The sequence below is a fragment of the Eriocheir sinensis genome, chromosome 13 (genome assembly GCF_024679095.1).
Source record: "Eriocheir sinensis breed Jianghai 21 chromosome 13, ASM2467909v1, whole genome shotgun sequence".
NCBI classification, from domain to species: Eukaryota; Metazoa; Arthropoda; class Malacostraca; order Decapoda; family Varunidae; genus Eriocheir; species Eriocheir sinensis.
In genome coordinates, this window is record NC_066521.1 from 12,937,939 (window position 1) to 12,956,762 (window position 18,824).

Genomic DNA, 18,824 nt, shown 5'->3' on the forward strand with positions numbered 1-18,824 from the left:
CGGGCCGGACACTCAGGATAATTAGCTCACCTACTTAATTAACTAACCAGCTGACTAATTAATCACGTTTATGTTATTCCCTCAGGACAGGTGATAACAGCGACGCTTACACCTGCCTGGCTTTTTCATGGCAATTACCTGCACGCACACACGCACACACACACAGAGACGCACGCACAACCAAATATACACACAAACACATACACACACACATACACACACACACACGCTTTCGCTTTTTCATGATAATTGCATACTCAAACACACACACACACACACAAACATAGACAAACACACACAACACAAAACACAATACAACAACCACCCCAAACACACACACACACACACACACACACACACACACACACACACAGTCACACACAACACAACACAGGTCCAAAGAAGAAGCTACTGTTACTTTTTCGCCGTTTATTCCTTATTACAAAGACCAGTATGTACAGGCTCCAGGATGTTACTAGCTAGGGGCTCCTACGCTAACACGTCTCGGAACACACGGCAAGCGGGACGCGGAGGACAGACAGGACTGGGCGCACACGGGGAGGAGGCGGAGGAGATATGGATGATAACAACGATAAAAACAAAAAAATCGAAAGTAATGTTAAATAGTAATTGTAATGGTATGGGAAAGAGTAAGAGATTGACAGATTGGTAGATAGTTTGACAGTGGTTAGAAAGGAGAGAAAGTATAATAATAAAAATAATAATGGAGATAATAATGATAATAAAAACAATTATAATATAGCAACGGCAATGGTGAAAAATGGATTGACAGAATGATAGATTATTAGTGGTAGATAGATTGATCGGTTGATAAACTGGTAGAAAGATAGATATAGATAGATAGTTTGTAATAGTAGTAGTAGTAGTGGTAGTAAAAATAGTAGTAGGAGTAGGAGTAGTAGTAGTAGTAGTAGTAGAAGTAGTAGTAGTAGTAGCAGTAGTAGTAGTAGTAGTAGTAGTAGTAGTAGTGGTAGTAGTAGCGGTAGTAGTAGTAGTAGTAGTAGTAGTAGTAGTAGTAGTCAAAACAACAACCACAATAATAATAACAAAAATAATGATAATAATAATGAAAAGAACAAGGGAATGAATACACACACGTTGCCGTAACCTACTAAAAAAAAAAATGAGAGTAATATTATTTGCACACGATAAAAGGAAACTCAAGTACATAATGGGGGCGTTAGTGCCGCTAATGGAAATAATGTTGCTTGCTGCCATTAACAAGATAAAGTGCGTAATGGACCGCGCTGGGCTAAATGAGAGGAGTATTTGCACATAATTAGGATAAAACAGAAAGAAAAAAGAGGAGAAGAAAGATAAAAATATAGAAAAACAGGAGAAATATGAGAAAAAAGGAAAAAATTAAGTAAAAGAGGTGAAAAAAAGAGAAAAAAGATAAAATTAAAGATAAACAGGAGAAAGATGAGAAAAAGAGGAGAAAAATAACGTAAAAGAGAGGAAAAAGTAAAAAAAAAAGAGGAGAACGAGAGAGAGAGAGAGAGAGAGAGAGAGATCGCGCATAATGTCCGTGAAATATCGTCCGCACACACCGTGACGGACAGACAGAAACAAAACAAATACACAATGTTTACAGCGTCTTGCCGGCCGTAGCGCGATAGCTTAACGGCGTGACCCGTGGAAAGTAAGAGGAGAGCTATGACGCGATGATCTGGAGTGATTAAAATGATTGCCCTGTAAAGTGAGAAGTCGGAGCACGCTGGTGAAAAAAATAATAATGATGGTGGAAAGAATATTTAGTCATGAGTCAAGGCAAAAGGAGAATATAGATGAAGGAGAATGATACTGTTTGTTGTTTTAAAGTGAGGAAGTTTGTGTTACGAGTAATAAGAGACTGAACACACGGTTGAAAAATACTTATAATGGCGAGAAGAAAACTTTGTCATGACGCAAGGCAAAACATAAAGGAGAATAATGTTTGTTAGGTGTTATGAAATGAGGAAAATTGTTGTGTTGACGTGGATTCGGAACACTTGTTGAAAAATATATAATTATCATGGCGAGAAGGAAAATTTGTAGGCAATGCAAAAAAGAAAAAATGATAATTGTACATATAGTGTTTTAAGATTCTGACGATTGTTTTGTTTTGTTAAATAAGTAGTTTTCATTTAAAGAAAGAAAATACGTTTTGAGCCCACATAGAAAAAAATACATACACAAAGAAAAACGAGGGATATAAATTACCAATAAAAACGGGACATTAAACCTATCAATGAAAAACGACAAATTGAAACTGAATAACGAAAAGAAAGACAGAGATCCATTTTCCTGTCGCCCTAATCTCGTAATGATGATACACGGGAAATTAGTAAACACTGAAGATTATTACAAAAGGAAGATTAATACGAAACTAGAGGACGCGGAGAGACGGAAGGGACATCATAACACCGTGACAGGGATGGATAACACACACAACAGCCAATGACAACGAAGAAACGTATTGCGAAGCTGCGGAAAGTATAATACAGAGCTCGGGATGTTTGTTTCATCTTCGCAGAAAAAAAAACGTAAATGAGGTAAACAATACCAATAATAATAGTAATAATAATAATAATAATAATAATAATAATAATAATAATAATAATAATAATAATAATAATAATAATAATAATAAAGGATGGTGAAGGAAATTAGAAAACGGATACATGTACACATTTATAAAGAACCTAAAACACTTATGGGTCTATTTTTTTTATGGATGGGAGATTTTTATTTGAGGGGGAAGGAGATGGAGGTTTATTTTCAGGAGAGGGGTTCATTTTTCTTTGACGTAGGTTTAGTTTATTTGAGAGGATCAAATTTTAAAGAGGGTTCTGTTCGAAGTCATTTTCATTCTAAATTTTTGGGCTTGTGTAATTTTTTTTTTTTTTTTTTTTTTTTTGTAATGACCTATTTTGTCTGATATATATTTTTTTGGAATGGCTAATAATGCCTGAAACAAGTTGTAACCGCTTGTGTTGTATGATAGTTATGTACCTTCTAATGGGTTCTGTTGACTGATAAATTTTGTGATGGTTTGTGTTGTCTGATAGATTAGAGGAAGTGTTTCGATTGTTTTTTCTTTCATAATGGGGTAATTCTGAGGAGAGGTGTTTCATCAATCCTCAAAGCACTCAACTGTAGCAAAAAGGGCTCACTTTCCTGCTTTAAGGGGGTCGGTGTTTTTGGGGGAATAGAACCTCAATATTTTCGGGGGTAGGGGCAAATAGGGCTCAGAAGGAGGGACTCACACAAACTATTCCTTCAAACGTTAGATACAAAAAGAATGTTACAAAGACAATCTGAATGTGTTACACCTTTGTTTTTTATTTGCATTTTCTTATCTATATTTATTTATTTATTTATTTATTTATTTATTTATTTATATGTGTATTTTCATGGTGGAAGGGGTAACTTAATATTCTTTACACCCTTTATACTATTGTTTTTATATACACAGAAATATCACGAAAAAAAATGAAAGTTGTGTTTATCTTTTTTTTTTCGGGGATGGAGAGGTAACTTAAGCTTTTTTTACCCTTACATTAAATTGTTGGTATGGATACAGAAATTTCACGAAACTAAAGAAGAAAAAAAAAAAAAGGAAAAATACATGAATGAAACGAGTTGCATCACGAATCGACGGTGTTTCATAAGGTTTCGAACACGTGCTTGAACGAATACTATGACGGCTGGGGAGGTCCTGTTACCCTTTCCTCACTATCATTATCATTATTATTACATCTATCATTATCATTAGTAGTATCGGGGTCGTCTAGTGTTATGTATTCGCTACGGACGCCGGAAAACCGAAACAGACTTATTCTTGTTCCTATTTATTTTTTTCTCTCCCTTCCCTGACACGTCCTAGTCCTGTCTATCTCTTGTTCCGTTCTCCCCTCCTGCCCCTGCCTCCCCTTTCCTCCCTCCCTCCTTCCCTCCCTGCCTCCGTGTATGGGGGTGGGGTTTGTGTGTGTGTGTGTGTGTTTATCATCGGTACACAGAAGAGAACATAGTAATTTATCTTCATCTTTTGCGCAGTCACACACACACACACACACACACACACACACACACACACACACACACACACACACACACACACAGACACACACACACACACACAAAAATACACTCACTTTACTGACATTTTCCGTTTATATTTTTTTCTTTCTTTTATTTCCTATCTTCACTTTTTTTCTTCCATCTTCACACCCTCACTTTTTACTTACTCTCCTTCCTTTTTTTTTTCTTCCTCACCTTCCTTATCTTTCTCCTCTCCACCACCTCTCTTCTCGCATCTCCTTATTTCTTCCTGCATCCATCTCTCCTATTCCTCGTTTATTCTTTTCTTTCTTTCCTAATTCCTTCTCATCCACACTCTTCCCTCTCTTTATTATCCTTCCTTTCTACATCACTCAGCTCACCCACTATCTTTAATTCATTCTACTTTTACCTTCATTCTTTAAACTTTTCATGCCTCCAACTCCTCCTCCTTCTCCTCCCCCTCCTCCTCCTTTAACCCTGACCTCTGTGTTGCTGCTGAAGGAGAGGAGTCAAGTTGCGTTGTCATCGTCGCTGCAACACTTCAATTAGCCGACTCAAGGTGACTGAACTGACGCGGGGAACGATTGGCAACACTGGCAGGTGGATATGGACAGGTGAAGGTGGAGGCGGGAGGGTGGGTTCGGTGGGGGGAGAGGAGAGGAGGGAGGAGGGGATGGAGAGAGAGATAGTGTTGTGTTGTGTTGTGATTGGGTGTCATTGGAAGGTGCTGCGTTGTTGTTGTTGTTGTTGGTGGTGGTGTCATTGTTATTTTTAGTGTTGTTGGTGGTGATTGTGGTAGTGTACTGGTGGTGGTGGTGGTGGTGGTGGTGGTGATAACTGTGACTCCGGTACTTGTGGTGGTGTTCTTGGTGGTGGTGGTGGTGATGGAGAGGGCGGGAGAAAAATATTTGGAGATGATGGTGGTGTTGGAGGGGACGGGAGAGTTGGTAAGAAGGAGGTGGGTGGTGGTGGTGGAGGTGGAGGTGGTGATGGTGGAGGTGGTTGTCTTTGTATCAGCTAGACTCTATTATTACTCTCCGTGAAGGTATCTATAAATTATCATAACACATCATCTCCCTCCTCCTCCTCCTCCTCCAGACCACAAAAGGAGATTCCTGTCGATACATTACTCAAAGCGGGAAGAGGCAGGCTAACTTTTTCTTCCTTCCTCCCTCCTTCCTTCTTCTCTCCTTGTCTGCCTTCCCTCCTTCCTTCCCTCTCTTTGCTGTGATAGTGTGAATACTTTACGTTCTGGTTTGGAGCTTCTTCCTCCTCCTCCTCTTCCTCCTCCTCCATCTTCTCCCTTCTCTCCTTCATTTTCTTCTTCCTCCTCCCTCCTTTCTTCCTCCTGTTTTATGATTTTGCTTCTTCTTACTTATCTTCCACTTGTCTTTTTTTTCCTTTTCTTATTTAATTCTTTTCTCTTCTTCCATCAGTTTGTTTCTCAGTTTATTTCCTATCTCCCTCTCTTCCTCCTCCTCATCCTCCTCCTCCTCCTCCCTTTCTTCTTATCTAAACCTTTCTTCTCTCTCTCTCCCTCAAGTTCCTATCTTCTCTTCTTATTCTTCCTCCTCCTCCCACTCTCTTTTCTTCCTTATCTGAAACCTCGCCCCTCTGGTTTTCCCTCTTCCTCCTCCTCCTTCTCCTCCTTCTTCCTCTCCTTCTCCTTATCTCCCTTCATTGCACCAGTTTCTCTACCAATTTATCTCTTTTCCCTTTATACTTTTCCTTCTTTCGTTTTTCTTTTAATTTTCCTTACTCTCTCTCTCTCTCTCTCTCTCTCTCTCTCTCTCTCTCTCTCTCTCTCTCTCTCTCTCTCTCTCTCTCTCTCTCTCTCTCTCTCTCTCTCTCTCTCTCTCTTATCCATTATTTAAACATGAATAATACAAGTAACAAAACACACACACACACACACACACACACACACACACACACACACACACACACACACACACACACACATATACCTAAGTTAGTAATATTTAAGGACACCTGTGATAAAAATTCGGATATATAAACATTCACCTCTGTCAGTACCTCCTCACCTGTAGAGGCGCCCGCTCACCTGTGACACCTGGCTCTTAATTAGTGACATCTTGCAGTGATTAATAAGACAGGTAACAAAATGTGACAAAAGAAATAATAACGAGGAAGTATGTTAACTTTTTCTTTCTATCAGTGAAGTAAACAATTGAAAAAGGAACGTGTGAGTTATTTTGTTTGTTTTTTTGTTGTTTATCTTTTAACTTTTTTATTTTCTGTTTTTTTTTCATAATTGAAGCCAGATCGGATGTTTTTCATAGGCTTGAATGTATTGCTTTAGTTACGAAATCATACTTTTAATTATAATAAAAAGATAACTCACTTGATCTTTAAACTTGAATAAATAAATAACGACATCTACAGAACAATTAAATCCCACTAACTTAAACACTAAAAATAAAACATTGCTAAGAAAAAAGTACCTCTTCAACTTTCTCGTGCAATTAACTCACTTCAAACTCACACCTGATGTTGCGTGTCCATAAACAAGTGTAAATGCGTGTGTGTAAGGAGGTGGGGGGGAGGGAGGGAGGGAGGGGGGAGTCACTTATAGGGTTCAATACTGTATATGTACACTGGGGGACGCCTTCAACACCCTATACGGAGGACTGGAACCTCTTACAGCAGCCTGACCACCGGATTTACACGTCTAGTTTAATGCTGGAAAGTAAAGGAGAGTTACTATGAGTCGTTAAGGGAGTACAAAGACGAGCGAAAGTCGGAGTGTGGCGAGTGTCGTTACGGTATTAAAGGTTTCGACTACACACACGGGAACTGAGAAGGATTTGTATCTTTGCGTCGTCTATAGCGGCAGCCAAGTGGGGGACTCCTATCACTTATTGTCCGTTCCGCCGCACCTGTTTCTTGCTTCTTTTTTTTTTATTTAATGTCGCTAAATTGACTTCACTTCTCTGGGTTTCTATTTAGTTAACTGTCTTCACTAGCTGTCTATTTTTAACCTATCTATTGTTTTCTGTTTAGTCTCACCCGTTTATTTTTTTTCTACTACTGTCTTTTGTTTTCTTTTTTTTCCCATTTTCTTCGTCTCTTCTGCACTGAGAGACGATTTTTGTTTTCAATTTATCTTCACTTCTCTTACTTTTCTATTTTACTTCTGTTCACAACTTCAATCTTGCTTATTATTTATTTTCTTCCGCTGTCATTTGTTTAACTTCTATTGTCACTTTTCATCTCTTCTCCTCTTCGTTTTCTCTCTTCTTCACCTTTTCTTTCTTTCTTTTTTACTTCACTCATTCTTCACAACGCTACACACACCTTCACACACACCTGTTCACACACACCTACACACACCTGCCATCACGCCACTCTTCTGCTGAGCGCCGTTTTCCAGTCAGCACCCGTGTCTCGTTTTCTATGCGGCATTACTCTCTGAGGGGAGTCTCACCTAAGACTTACGAGCGGCCGTACTGGGTGAAGGATGCGACTCTTGCCTCCTTCCTTCCTTAATCCTTCCTAGGACTCTGGTATCCTTCGCCAGGTGTCCTTCAGGTGTGTATTCATTCTGGAGAAGCCGCGTGAACCTCCTACACCGCTTGCTCCTCCTGTTTCTTCTTCTCTTCCTTCTTCTTTCCTCGTCATTTCCTCCCCTTCTTCCTCCTCCTTCTTCCTCCTCCTTCCTATCTTCACTTCCTTCCATCCGCAGCGAGGGTGAAGTAGGAATTGAGGAGAGTGAGGAAGGAAAGGAGAAGAGGAGGAGGAGGAAGAGGAGGAGGAGGAGAAGGAGGAGGAGGAGGAGGAGGAGGAAACCAAATCACACACGGAGGCTGAAACTCTACAAACATCCACGAAGGGGGTGTCTCTCTACCCCTCCTTCACCCCCTCCTGCACGCCCTCCCACGCCCCTGCACGCCCCCCTCACACGCCGGGGAGGGTCGGGCTGGCGTTCTGGACCTGTACGGAGGGCAGAGGCGTGAGGGAGGAGTCGTCGGAGCTGGGGTAGAGCGGCTTGGCGGACCCCTCGGCGGAGATCCCCAGCATGAGACGGTTGGTAACATTGCGCTCCTGCTCGCGGTCCTCTGCCTCCTGGCGCCTGGGGGAGAAACACGAGTGAGTTTTCCTGCAGGAGGGAGGCTACAGGTTTTTGTCGACTGGTAAAGGGACAGAGGAAGAGGGAAAGGGAGTGATGGGATAGTCATGAAGGAGAGAAAGGGGAAGACAAAAGCAGAGTAGCGTCATGAAAGAAAGGAAGATAAAATGACAGTATAAATGAAAGGGAGAGAGAGCTAGGATAACAGGATGAATGGTTACGAAAGGGGAAGAGAGAGAAGATAACAAGGAGAGGGAGGGAGACAGAGTGATGAGATACCAACATGAAGGAGGGGGAAAGAGAGAATAGAACAACACATATGTGGAGGAAGAGGGAGAGCGATGATAAGGAGAGGAGAGAGAGGGAGAGAGGAAAAGTAGATAACACAAAGACATGAGTGTATGGGATAGAAAAATAGAAGAGAATAGAACCATAAAGAAGAAGAAGAGAAGTAGAATGATAACTTGTTGGAAGGGGAGGATAGGATAGAGGCATGGGAGAAGGAAAGAAAGGGGAGTGGGAGAGAAAAAAGAAGGGTATGGGGGGAGGAAAGAGAGGGAAAGTACATGAAAGAAAGGGAAAGTTTGAGAATGAAGGAGTGAAGACAGAGACAGAGAATGATAGCAGTGGTCTATTATCTGTTATCTCTCTCTCTCTCTCTCTCTCTCTCTCTCTCTCTCTCTCTCTCTCTCTCTCTCTCTCTCTCTCTCTCTCTCTCTCTCTCTCTCTCTCTCTCTCTCTCTCTCTCTCTCTCTCTCTCTCTCTCTCTCTCTCTCTCTCTCTCCCTGGTCATGCAATATTCACAATGCCACCCCCCTCCCCCTTCCCCCCTTACCGTGAGAGTCCCAGGTGAGCGGCTTCCTAATCAGCAGATGGCTTAATACCTGCCTCTAATTAATCTCCCGCCTCGCTGTTACCTGACGCCCCGCTCCCTCGCCCTCACACACACACAAAGAAAATGCTATGAGTTATTAAGTAAGGCAGGTAAATTTAAAGTAGGATTAATGTTAGATTGGGTGGTGTTGCTCTGTTATATTTATTCTTCACCCCTTGCGTTCTCTTAATTTCTCTCTCTCACTTTCACTATCTCTCATTCTCTCTCTCATTGCCTTGCTAAGAGTGAGTAAATAATGCCAACAGTTTTAAAGAAAGTAAGATTGATATTGTTTGGGTACTCTTTCTATCTTTATTTTCATCCCTACGTTCTCTTTCTTTCTTTCTTTCTTTCTTTCTTTCTTTTTCTAACAATATAAAAGAAAGTAGGATTGATAATATTTGGGTACTTTTTCTATCTTTGTCTTCATCCCTTCGTTCTTTCTTCCTTTCTTTCTTTCTTTCTTTCTCCGACAGTTTTAAAGAAAGTAAGATTGATAATATTTGGGGACTTTTTCTATCTTCATTTTTCAACCTGCATTCTCTTTTTTCCTTTTTCTTTTCTTTCTCTCTCGTTCTCTCTTATTATCCTTCCTTTCTCTCTTTCTTTCTCCAACAGTTTTAAAGAAAGTAAGATTGATAATATTTGGGTACGCTTTTTATCTTATTTTTTCAACCTTCATTCTCTTCCTTCCTTTCTCTTTTTTTAATCTCTCTTTCTCTCTTATTATTATGTTAAAAGTCGTTCTCTTCCTTCCTTTCTCTCTTTCTTTCTCCAACAATATTAAAGAAAGTAAGATTGATAATGTGTGGGTACTCTTTCTATCTTCATTTTTCAACCTTCATTCTCTTCCTTCCTTTCTCTTTTCTCTATCTCTCTTTCTCTCTCATTATCTGTGTTACAAGTCACTTAATGATGCCAAGAAATTAAAAGTCAGATTGATATTACTTTGGGTGTTCTCTCTATCTTCATCTTGCACCACTTATTTCTCTCTCCCTCTCTCTCTCTCTCCCTCTTTCTCTATCTCTCTTTTTTCACTCATTTTAAAAGTGAGTTAATGATACGAAGAAATTAAGAGCAGGGGTCATATTATTTTGGGTATTCTCTCTCTCTCTCTCTCTCTCTCTCTCTCTCTCTCTCTCTCTCTCTCTCTCTCTCTCTCTCTCTCTCTCTCTCTCTCTCTCTCTCTCTCTCTCTCTCTCTCTCTCTCTCTCTCTCGATCTCTCTTTTTCATTACCAGGTTAAGAGTGAGTTAATGATGTCTGGTAATTCAGTGCAGTGTTGTGTTAATATTATGTCCGCTATTGCGCTCATATGTTATTTTTTTTTTCTCGCCTCCTCCTCCTCCCCTTCTTCATCTTCCCTCTCTTTATCATCTCAGTTACATCCTTTTCGTAAACCACTCATTTCATTTCTTCGTTCACTCTAATTAGCTTCCGTTTTTTTTCCCTTTCTTCCCTTCCCTTCTTCCCTTTCTTTCTTCCTTCATTCTCACCAGCTTCCATTTTTTTCATTTCACTTCTCCCTTTCTTCCCTTTCTTCAATTATTCTTACCAGTTTTCCTATTTTTCATTTCCCTTTTCTCAGTCCTCCCTTTCTTCCTTCATTCGTGTCGTCTTTCCTTTTTTATTTTCCTTCACTTCTCCCCTTCATCAGAGGTTATAGTACTTTTCACCTTTCTCCTTTCCTCCTCCTTTTTCTTACCTGTTCCTCTTTCTCCTCTTCCTCTTTACCGCTGCCACACTTAACATCCTTTTCTGATGCAACCCCTTCAGTTTTTCCTTTCCCATCATCAGCTTTCCCTTTCCCTTCATCATTACCTTCCCTACTCCCTTCTTTCCCTTTCTGCCTACTCTACCTTCCCCTTCCCTTCCCCTTCACTCATATCGCTTTCCCTTAATCAGCTTTCACCTCATCATATATTCCCTTCATTATGTGCTAATACCCCTTTTAACCCTCCCTAGCCCACCTTTCCCCCTCCTCTTCTTCCCACCTGTACTTCTCCTTTCCCTTTCACCTACATCGCGTCCCTTTTCTTCACATCATCTCTCCCTTCATCACGCATTCTCTCCAGCTTAGACCCTTCACCCTCCCTCCTCTTTTCACCTTCCCTTCCCTTCTCATCTCCCCTTCCCTTCTCATCTCCCCTTCCCTTCTCATCTCCCCTTCCCTTCTCATCTCCCCTTCCCTTCTCATCTCCCCTTTCCTTTTCATCTCCCCTTCCCTTCTCATCTCCCCTTCCCTTCTCATCTCCCCTTCCCTTTTCATCTCCCCTTCCCTCGCATCCCCTTTCTCCCATCATCTCTCTCCTCATTACATAATTATTCCCTTCAACTTAACATAATTCACCCTTGCCTTCCTTCCCTTCCCTTCTCACCTCCCCTTCCCTTCTCATCTCCCCTTCCCTTCCGCCTACATCGCATCCTTTCTCTCATCATCTCTTCCCTCATTACGAATTCCCTTCAGCTTACTATAGTTCACCCTCTACCCTGCCTAACCCTTCCCTTCTCTTCTCACCTCCCCTTCTCGTATCCCTTTCTCTTCCCATCTTCCCCTTCATCTCCCCCATCACCGCATACCCATTCTCCCATCTCTCCCTTCATTACATATTCCCCTCCTCCTCCCATCACCTTGCTCTCCCTCCCCATCTCACCTGCCGCCCTTCATTACCTGTTCTTCCTCACCTGTCGCCTACGAAGCTCTTACGCCTACATCGGGCTTTTATATATTTTTTGTTTTTGTTTTTGTTTATGACCTTGAGCTGCTTCCTCTGTTCAAAAAATATAAATAAGTAAATCACCTCTTACCTACTCTCTACCTGTCCAGCATCATCATTTTCTCACCTGGTTACCTGCCGTGGACTCACCCACACCTCCCCCCCCACACCCACACATACTGTTCTATCTGTCCGCCCCCCCCCCCCCCCCGCTCACCTTTCGCCTTTCACTCTCCCTTAATCTTACCTGTATATCATTGCCCCCTTCACTCTTCCCTCTCTACCTGTTCAACTCCCTTTCCTTCTCATCTACCCTGCCGTTTACTCCTTCTCCCCTTCTTTCTTACCCCTTCCTCTATACCAGCACCCCCTTTCTTCTTTGTCTCTGTTCAGCTCCTTTCTCACCTGTTCCCTTTCTACCCCTTCTTCTCCCCTTCTTTCTTACCTTTTACCTGTATACCATGGCCCCCTTTCCCTTTTCTATCTGTTCAACTTCTCTTCTTTCTCACCTGTCCCCTTTCTACCCCTTCTTCTCCCCTTCTTTCTTACCTCTTACCTGTATACCATGGCCCCCTTTCCCTTTTCTACCCCTTCCTCTCCCCCTTCTTCCTTACCTACAACGAGCTCCCCTTCTCCTCCTCTTCTTACATGTTCACTTTCCCTTCTTTATCACTTGTCCCTCTCTTTACCCCTTTCTCTCCCTCTTCTCCGCCCCATTCTCCCTTACCAGCAATGACCCCCTTTCACTCCTCTCCCTACCTGTACAATTCCCCTTCTTTTTACCCCTTCCTCTCCTCCTCCTCCTCCTCCTCCCTCTTCTTCCTTACCTGCACCGACCCCCCCTTCACCCCCCTTCACCTGTCACACCTGGGCGCCCCTCACCTGCCTGGTAATGGCCTCGAGGACAACACACCTGGAGACGCAAGACACACGGCCACTTAATGGTCTCTCTCCCCATTCGTCTCTCCATTTCTCCCTCACCTCGCTTCTCCCCCTCCCTCTCCCTTACGTCTTCTCCTCTCTCCTCCGTTCTCTCTCTCTCTCCCTTCCCAGTCTTTCCCCTTCGTTTTTCCATTCTTTGTTTTTTTTCCTTCACCCTCTTTTCTTTCTGTCTCCTTCCCTACCTCTATCTCCCTTCCCTCTGCCTCCTCCCATCTTATCTCTCCCTTCCCTTTCTCTCCCTTTCGTTCTTTCATCCTTTGTTTTTTTCTTCTTCACCCTCTTTTCTTTCTGTCTCCTTCTCTACTTTTACCTCCCTTTCTTCTCCCTTCTCCTATTTTATCTCTCCCTTCCCTCCCTTTGTTTTTTTCCCTTCATACTCTTCTCTTCCTATCTTCTTTTCTTTCTGTTTCTTCTACCTTTATCTCCCTTCCCTCTGTCTTCTCCCTTCTTATCTCTCCCTTCCCCTTCTTTCCCCTCTGTTATCCCATTCTTTGCCTCTTTTTTTCCCTTCACTCTTCTCTCGTTTATTCTTTTCTCCCTCTGTCTCTATCTCTACCTTTCCCCTTCTTTCCTTCTCCCTTCCCCTCCCTTTCCCTTCATTTTCCCATTACGTTATCTTCTTTCACCATCTTCTCCTTTCTTCCTTCCTCCCTTTGTCTCCTTCCCAGCATTTCCTCTCCCTCCCCTTTCTTTTCAACTGCCTTCAACTTCTCTTACTTAGGTTCCTTAATATGTTTTTATCTTTTCCTTTCTTCACTCTATTTTCGCCATCTTTCTTTTCTTCTCCCTCTGTTTCCCTCCCTGTCTTCCCCACTCTTCCCCTTCTTCCATTTCTTTGGCAGCTTCCCTTCCCTTCTTCTGCCTTTTCCCTTCCTTTTCCGTCTTCTCTTCTCAGTCTCTCTCCTTTGCTCCCTGATACACCTTCCCATGATCTTCCTTCCTTTCTTCCCTTCTTCATCTTTTTCCTTTCCTCCTTTCCCTTCTTCCTTCCTTCTCTTTCTCTCTCTCTTCTTTTCCTTTCACTTCAATCTTCCTTCCTTTCTACTCTTTTTTTATCTTTTTCCTCTTCTGCTTTCCCTTCTTCCTTCCTTCTCTTTCTCTCTCTTCTATTCTTTCACTTTAATCTTCCTTTTTTTCCTCTCCTCTTTATCTTTTTCCTCTCCTGCTTTCCCTTCTTCCTTACTTTTCTTTCTCTTTCTCTTCTTTTCCTTTCACTTCAATCTTCCTTCCTTTCTACTCTTTTTTTATCTTTTTCCTCTTCTGCTTTCCGTTCTTCCTTCCTTCTCTTTCTCTCTCTTCTTTTCCTTTCATTTCAATCTTCCTTCCTATCTACTCTTTATCTTTTTCCTCTTCTTTTCCTTTCATTTTAATCTTTCTTCCTTTCTACTCTTTTTTTATATTTTTCCTCTCCTCCCTTCCTTTCTTCCTTCCTTCTCCTTTTCTCTCTTCTATTCCTTTCACTTCAATCTTCCTTCCCTTGTATTTCTTTTCACTTTAAATTCTCTTCTTATTTCTACTCCAACATTTTGAGCTTCAACTTTTGTGCTACTTATGTAATACGTTTCTCGTTTGTATTTCTTTGTTTGTGTTTCCATGTTTTATTGTGTTACTGTTTTATATTCTGATGTTTTATGTCTGTTTGTTTTCGCTCTGATCTGCTTCTCTCCTCGCTTTGCCTGTGTCTGTTTGTCTGTCTGTCTGTCTGTCTGTTCGTCCATCTGTCTGTGTGCTCCTGTTCTTGTCTGTCTCCTATTTCACTGTCATGTCTCTTTGAATCTCTCTCTCTCTCTCTCTCTCTCTCTCTCTCTCTCTCTCTCTCTCTCTCTCTCTCTCTCTCTCTCTCTCTCTCTCTCTCTCTCTCTCTCTCTCTCTCTCTCTCGTGTGTTTTTTACGTTTTATTCGTTATTTTCGTCTTTTTTATCTTGTTTTATTTTTGTAATGTGTGCTTGTTGAGTGTGTGTGTGTGTGTGTGTGTGTGTGTGTGTGTGTGTGTGTGTGTGTGTGTGTTTTGGTTTCCTCATCTTTATTATTTTCCTCATCACCATCACCTCTCTCTCCTCCTCCTCCTCCTCCTCCTCATTTTCCTCGTGGTATAAGGAGGGGAGGAAAGGGGGGGAAGGGGAGGGGGGAGGGAGAGACCGACCACCTGCCACGCTTCGTATACATTATTTATCTCCCCTCCCTCTCCTCCCCTCTCCCTCCTCTTTCTCTCCTCTTTCTCCCCTCTTCCCTCTCTCTCTTCTCCCATTGTCCCCTCTCCCCTCGCTCACCCTTCCCCTCTTCTTTACTCCCCATCATGCTCCTTCGTTCTCTCTCTCTCTCTCTCTCTCTCTCTCTCTCTCTCTCTCTCTCTCTCTCTCTCTCTCTCTCTCTCTCTCTCTCTCTCTCTCTCTCTCTCTCTCTCTCTCTCTCTCTCTCTCTCTCTCTCTCTCTCTCTTAGTTTTTTTTCTCCTCCATATCACTCCTGTCCACTCTGACTCTCCCCTATTTCCCTCCCTCTTTCTCTCCCTCCTTCTCTCCCTCTCTCCCTCCCTCCACACTATGTTCACCCTAACTTTCCCGCTTTTCCCTCCCTCCCTTCCCTCCAGATTCTCCTTCCTAAATCTATCTCTCCCTTTCCTTCCATTACCTGTCCACTCTCTTTTCCTTCCCTTTCCTTTCCCTTCCTTTCTTTCCGTCTTTGTTCCTCCTTCCTTTCCGTCTTTGTTCCTCCTTCCTTTCCATTCTCTTTCCGCTCCTTCTCTGTCTCCCTCTTTCCTTTTCTTCGTCCTTGTTTCCCTTCCATTATCTGTGCATTCTTCCTTCTTTCCCTCATTCTATCTCTACCTCCATTTCCCCTTCTGTTCAGCGTTATTTCTCTTACATAACCTGCGTATTCTAATTTCTTTCCCTCCTTCAAGATCTCCATTTTTATCTCTCCTCTCCCTCCTTCCATTCTCCCCACCCAAACCCCTCCATCCCTCCCATTCTCTCCTCCCCTTCCCTCCCATTCTCTGACCACTCTCCATCACCTTACTTTTCCTCTCCCTTCCCATCTCTCCCCTCTGTCCTCTCTCCTCCCCTTCCCTCCACTCTTCTCCTCCCCCTCGTCCCTCACGCCGCGCCAAGTATCGCAGGAAGGCCAACAAGACGGAACTTTCTCAACAGCCGTGAATTAACCAGCAGCCCAGCACTCCGCAGCGTCCACTCCGGCCCCAACACCTCGGCGGCTCAGACCTGCCTCAGATGATTGCCCCTCCCCTTGAGACTCCTCCTCCTCCTCCTCCTCCTCCTCCTCTTTCTCTCCTCTCGTCCTTGTTCTCCTCTGACTCCTCTTTCTCTTAGTTGCTTCCTCCTCCTCCTCTTCCTCGTTTTAGTGTCTCTCTTCCTTAGTGGTTTCTTTTTTTCTTCTTATGTGCTTACTGGTTGCATCCTCGTCCTCTTCCTTTTCCTCGTTCTCGTCCTTGTTCTCCTCTTACTAGCTTCCTCTTCCTCCTCTTCCTCTTCCTTTTGTCTCATAGTATCATCGTCTTCCCTCCTTCTCCTCCTACTATTCCTCCTCCTTCTCCTCCTCTTTCCCTTCCTCTTTCTAGTATTCTCATCTTCCTTTTCCTCTTGTGTTTTCTATTTCTAGTCTCCTCCTCTTCTTCTTGTATCTCCTAGTAGCCCCCAGCCTCCTCTTCCTCCTCCTCCTCCTCCTGGCCTCTTCTTGGCGTCAATTATTCACGCTTCTCTTCGTTATCGAGTTCGGGTGTCAAACTTGGAATTCAGGCGATGACAACTCTCCCAGGTCAATGGTTTTCGGAGAGAGAGAGAGAGAGAGAGAGAGAGAGAGTATAGGAGGGAATACGTCTGGAACTCACTCTGGTTAGTTTTCCTTCCTTCCTTCCTTCCATCCTTCCTTCCTTCCTTCCCTTCCTTCATTCCTTCCCTTTCCTTCCCTTCCTTTTCCTTTCCTTTCCTTTCCTTCCTTCCTTCCTCCCTTCCCTCCTTCCTCCTTCCTTCCTTTCCCTTCCTTTCCTTCCTTCCTTCCTCCTTTCCTTCCTTCCTTCCTTCCTTCCTCTCCTTCCTTTTCGTTAGTTTGGTTGTAACATTGATTCGGAAAGTCGGTTTGGTCGCGTCGAATAATTAATCTTTGTTCTGAATGGCTGTATGAAGCGTACGGCGAGAGAGAGAGAGAGAGAGAGAGAGAGAGAGTGTTAAGGGATGTCACTTTCCCCATTTCCCTTCTTCCTTTATTCAATTTTCTCCCTCTTACCCTAGTCCTTCATTCTCTCTCTCTCTCTCTCTCTCTCTCTCTCTCTCTCTCTCTCTCTCTCTCTCTCTCTCTCTCTCTCTCTCTCTCTCTCTCTCTCTCTCTCTCTCTCTCTCTCTCTCTCTCTCTCTCTCTCTCTCTCTCTCCATTTACTTCTCTTCATCATCATTTATCTTCCATCTCCTCCTCTCCCTCTTATCTGATCTCCTCCTCCTCCTCCTCCTCCTCCTCCTCCTCCTCCCCTTGTTATCCTTATTCCCTCCTTCGCCCTTCATCCTCTCTCTCTAACATTAATAATTATCACACCAGCATATTCCTCTTTCCTTAATTATTCCCTCCTTATCCATTCTCTCATTTTCATTATCTTGTTTTTCTCTCTTCAGTAATTGTCTAGAGCGTCTTAGCATTGTTCTTGTTTTCATCTTGTCCTCTTTATCCTCTTTATTTGTCTTTATTTTCTTTGTCTTTCTTCTCTGTCCTCCTCAACCATCATAGCTACCATTGTTCTCTTATCTATTTTTCTTTATTTTCTTATTTTCTTCTATTATTTTCTTCTCTGTATCCAAACTTACACCTCATCTTTTTTTTCTTTTCCATTGTTTCTCGCTATTCCTTTTTTTTCTTTAGTCTATTCCTTTCTCTATTTCCATTCCTGTATTTGGTGATTTTCTTCCTTGTTTTCCTTTTAATAATTCTCTCCTTCTTAGACTGATTTTTTTTCTTTTTCTTTCATTCTCACTCTTACTCTCACTCTCACTACCATTCCCACTCTCACTCCCTATCTCCCTCCCACTCACTCTCACTCTCACTCCCACTCTCTCATTCTCACACTCTCGTTATCTCCCTCCCACTCACTCTCTGTCCCACTTCCACTCCCTCATTCTCACTCTCACTTTCGCTATCTCCCTCCCACTCACTCTCACTCTCACTCCCACTCTCTCATTCTCACACTCACTCTCGTTATCTCCCTCCCACTCACTCACTCTGTCTTACTCCCACTCTCTCATTCTCACACTCACTCTCGTTATCTCCCTCCCACTCACTCACTCTGTCTTACTCCCACTCTCTCATTCTCACACTCACTCTCGTTATCTCCCTCCCACTCACTCACTCTGTCTTACTCCCACTCTCTCATTCTCACACTCCTCTCGTTATCTCCCTCCCCTCCTGTCTTACTCCCACTCTCTCATTCTCACACTCCTCTCATTATCTCCCTCCCACTCACTCCTCTGTCTTACTCCCACTCTCTCATTCTCCACACTCCTCTCGTTATCTCCCTCCCTCACTCTGTCTTACTCCCACTCTCTCATTCTCACACTCTCTCGTTATCTCCCTCCCACTCACTCTGTCTTACTCCCACTCTCTCATTCTCACTCTCACTCTCGTTATCTCCCTCCCACTCACTCACTCTGTCTTACTTCCACTCTCCCATTCTCACTCTCACTCTCGTTATCTCCCTCCCACTCACTCTGTCTTACTCCCACTCTCCCATTCTCACTCTCACTCTCGTTATCTCCCTCCCACTCCTCCTCTGTCTTACTTCCACTCTCCCATTCTCACTCTCACTCTCGTTATCTCCCTCCCACTCACTCTGTCTTACTTCCACTCTCCCATTCTCACACTCACTCTCGTTATCTCCCTCCCACTCACTCTGTCTTACTCCCACTCTCTCATTCTCACACTCACTCTCGTTATCTCCCTCCCACTCACTCACTCTGTCTTACTCCCACTCTCTCATTCTCACTCTCACTCTCGTTATCTCCCTCCCACTCACTCACTCTGTCTTACTTCCACTCTCCCATTCTCACTCTCACTCTCGTTATCTCCTCCCCTCCTCTGTCTTACTTCCACTCTCCCATTCTCACACTCACTCTCGTTATCTCCCTCCCACTCACTCACTCTG

General features: G+C 43.1%; 1 protein-coding gene across 3 annotated transcripts in view; it reads right to left on the reverse strand.

Moving 5' to 3' along the window:
- Window positions 1-414: 414 nt before the first annotated feature.
- Window positions 415-18,824, reverse strand: part of LOC126998013 (homeobox protein HMX1-like) — a 102,240-nt gene continuing 83,830 nt past the window's right edge. For 2 of the 3 annotated variants that reach the window (XM_050859293.1, XM_050859295.1), the window contains one exon: window positions 415-8,185. In XM_050859293.1, coding sequence (XP_050715250.1) covers window positions 7,984-8,185 — 202 coding nt within the window. In that variant the 3' untranslated portion in view covers window positions 415-7,983. The remainder of the gene's footprint in view (window positions 8,186-18,824) is intronic. The other variant, XM_050859294.1, reaches the window with a different exon arrangement.